At 42.1% G+C, this 3941-nt stretch overlaps 1 protein-coding gene across 1 annotated transcript; it reads right to left on the reverse strand.

The window, feature by feature from the left end:
- Positions 1-415: 415 nt before the first annotated feature.
- On the reverse strand, positions 416-3690 carry LOC142741911 (uncharacterized). The gene is made up of 3 exons (XM_075851234.1): positions 3588-3690; positions 1631-3153; positions 416-450 (listed from the first exon to the last, which is right to left on the reverse strand). Exons 2-3 carry the CDS (start codon positions 3141-3143, stop codon positions 416-418), a joined length of 1548 nt encoding a protein of 515 aa, XP_075707349.1. The 5' UTR covers positions 3144-3153; positions 3588-3690.
- Positions 3691-3941: the final 251 nt, after the last annotated feature.

The raw sequence follows: 3941 nt of genomic DNA on the forward strand, positions 1-3941 counted from the left end.
TAAGCGCTGTTTAGTGGTATTATATGGAAATTGAGTTGAAGTATTATCTGGGAACTATATGGCAGTATTATGTGGGCTCTTTAGGGGCTATTATTTGGATATTGCTTATTATTTGACCACTATATGGTGGTATTATGTGGGTTGTATATGGCAGTATTATCTTGCCAGTAGATGGCGGTATTATATAAACAGTCTAAAAATGTCAAACTACCTAGGACTTCACTTTCTTTAAAACCAAATCTACCAAAGTATATCAGACCATAAGGGCAGTTTCATAGCAAATCAATTTAAAGCATAACAATCGTTATACACTTTTTTTTCACAAATCAGTAATACATGTCACTACAATGTACTGAAGTGTGTGAACTACGGCATTAGGAATTTTCACATTAGAAAGAAAATAAATTGCCTGTTTTCAATAATTTTCATTCAAGCATTGACTTCTCTCTTCTGTTCAGAAACAGAATCATTATCAAGTCATTTCAGTTGTATTATAGTCAGTTCCGTCATTAATTCTGGCCTATTAGGCATCACCCGGCAGTAACAGGATCCCAGCATCATTATTCTTCATTGTTGTTCATACTTAGATGGCCAGTGGAATTATTAGGCCTGACATTCCCCAATATAAAGATAAATTATATTAAGGTGTACCTTTTGTACCATTTGTGATCCGCTTAAAAACCTTTTAGGATATGAATTTCAGTGTAAAAACTTCAAGTATCTAGTCTACAATAAAAAACAATGAGTGCTCTATAGTTTTTATTAGCTTCAGTCACTTGCAGGCTGCACACTCCATTCATTTCAATATAAAACAGAGTAGACTTTTATTTTTTGACGTGTCATTACATCTGTATATTATATGTGGAGTTGTCATTATACACCGTCTCTATTATATGATGACGGGGATATTCCCCAAACTGCACCACCGTGCTGCCCATACACTGGCTGTATAGTCTGTCTCGCCAGCTAAGTCCTTGGTCTCCGTCATCTAATGTTGACGGATAACTGGCATCTCTGGACTCCACCGGCCGGTGAATCCGCGCCTTGTTCACACTCCTTGATGTAGGCCTCAGGCTCGTTCGCAAGTCAGACTGCTAGCTCTGCCCCCTAGATGTTAATATTGATGTTCAGGTCTTGACCGCTGATATTGATGTTCACACCCATTGGATAGTACATGGGGAAGTGATCTACAACCTTGATGTCTCTGTCCTCAGCGGTTCATCCCTGATAAATGCATTTTATTTGTTGGCACTGCCGATGTAAAACCACTTGGTGGCCAGGATGGAGACGACCCTTTCAGTGGCTTTTCTGATGTTACATGAGAAGCCTTTGCAGTGCAGTGTGGCTAGAGCTAGGCTGAGACGATATAAGTCCAGATCTTTCATGACATCATGGTTGATGGCATCTTTAAGAAATTCAACATGTCTGACTACGGCCTCCTTGTCCTCTGAGTTGACCAGATAGCTTGGGATCTGGTGGAGCAGGGTCTTCATCAATTTTGGATAGTTATGAGCCAGATAGCTGTAGATGGATTTCAGGTCATTGATGTTTGGAGAGATTTCCGTCCGGAAAAATCCCTGAATGTTGGCTCCTTTTATGTAGGAGAGGCAGCTCTGCAGAGATGAAGTACTGGCTGCTACGATCTCCTGGTTGTCACTATGTAATTTCAGGAGTAAAGTTGGTATAAAGCTCTTGACTTTATCTGTAAAATATCCAAATAGCGGAAGGCGGCAGCTCTCTGTCAGATCTCTTAACAGATTAATGGCCGCAATCTGGACTTCTCCGTCCGGATAGTCCATATGCTCCCGGGATATTTTAATGAATTGTCTACTGAGGACAGAAAGCTTCAGGCGTCTGATAATGGAGGACAGCGCCCTCAGTGCCGCCATGATAATCTTGGGATTGCTGGTTTTTGATAGTCTAAACTCCATGTGGGCAATGATCTTATTCTTGTAGCTCTCCACCAGTCTTGTAGCTCCGGTGGTGGCATTCCCCAGTGCCTCCATGGCGATGCTGCACAAGATGTTATCGTCCTCTTCTATGATCTTCAGCAGATGTTGGATTGCGCACTCTTGGTATTTCTGCTTTATAAGTCTTGGATGCTTCAAATCCTCATTGAAGAACATAGCTGCTGTCATTTTGGCCTTTGGGTCCGCATTCTTCAGGGCATTCAGCAGAAACTGGAGGAAATCTTTTGTTATTTTCCTGCCAGATACCAGAGATGTCACAAGCGTGTTCATCTCAATACGCTGCTTCTCTGTATCTTCCGATTCCTTATTCTCCGCCGCAACTTGCTCCCTGTATTTTTCTAGGAGCTCGGCGTGAGGAAGGGTCTGTAACTCGTCATCGACCGGCTCGGTCGGCTGGTTCTCCAATGATTCGGGTACATTAAAGAATTCCAGGGCATCTTTGGTGGAGTCTTGAAGCTCAGCATGGACATCAGGCAACCAGGTGGAAATGTTGGCCTTCATGTTGCTTATGGCCTTCATAAGTTGCACTTTGCAGCTGCCACCCTTCCCAATATATTCTTGGATGCTGCCGCATAAACGCCTTATAGCATAGCACAACGTCTCCTTAGATGGTTGGTCAGGAGCGTCTTTGACCACTCGGCTCAGCACTGGCACCATGTCCAAGATGTGTGGCATGATGACTGGAGCACACAGAGATGTCACTTCTATTAAAGTGTCGATAATGGCAGCATTGAAATCCTCATAAACGATGTTGTATCTCAGTTCCCCAACCACCGCTTCGAGATGGAGGATGCTCAGCCAGACGATAACCTTCTTAGTCATGGCGTAGGAATAGTATTGTCCCTTCATGTACTCCACCTTCAAGTGCTCACATAGCACATTGATCATATATTCCTTCAGGTAGTGTGCCGCGTCTCTTCTGTACTGAATGACTCTGATGAAGAAGCGGCACATGGCGGCGTTGTATTCAGATGGTAACAGGTTACTCAGAATGGCTTTCTGAAACACATCCGTATAAGTGAAGAGATCTTCAGCCGCCTTCTCCTGGATGAAATAAGGGACACAGGCTCCTAAAACGTCTTCTTCCACCAAATTCCAGGTGTCCAAAGCATTTCTGAGCTCTTGATTTGTGTCCACACAGAATGTCTGATGTTTTCTATTCATGATCTTCATATCCACAAATCTGCTGAGGCGAGAAATCATCATGTGGTTACTTGTTTCTAAATCATCTTCCAAAAAGAAAATAGATTCTAGACTTCTCTGTCCTCTATTATCAGCCCCCTCCCCAATAAACATGTGATAACTGCATGAAGAGCGCCCTCCCAAGGCAGAGACAGGATAGTGCAGCCAGAGGAGACAGCGGCACTCCTCTACACTGCGCCCTCTGGTGGTGTAAGGAATTAAAGGTTTCAGAAAATGAAAGCCACATATAAGGTTATATGTAATATTATATAGAGTATTTTATTTGGGTAAATCAAAGATGGAGGATCATGGGTATAGTTGCATGTCTTAATGAAATGCGTCTCATCAGTTTGCAAGAAAAACATTCTTACAGGGGCAGCGCATGGAACTCGCAGCAATACTTCACAAGAAACATTCTACATGTTCTCCTCTTACCTCTGAATCGTGGATCTGAAGCTTCTGGATAAAGCAAGATTTCTAGAAGTCACAGGACTCAAGAAAAAGTCAAGTGAGAGCGACGTACCAAAAAGCAAGAAACTATTGGTCTATAGCGGCTCAACGGAATGTGACTGATCTGCAGCTCTTATAGAGAAGGTGAATTATGACATCACTGATGACCTCACACTTACCTTACATTCTAACACACATCAAATGCTTTTTTTTTTTTCACATATCTTTATTGAATTTCAGTAATAAAAACATTACAACATTTCAATATCCAGTGATTATAAATATCATAATGCTAACAATTTATCTGCACAATTTACATCAGGCAACATATATCTCCCC

The sequence above is a fragment of the Rhinoderma darwinii genome, chromosome 2 (assembly GCF_050947455.1).
Source record: "Rhinoderma darwinii isolate aRhiDar2 chromosome 2, aRhiDar2.hap1, whole genome shotgun sequence".
NCBI classification, from domain to species: domain Eukaryota; kingdom Metazoa; phylum Chordata; class Amphibia; order Anura; family Rhinodermatidae; genus Rhinoderma; species Rhinoderma darwinii.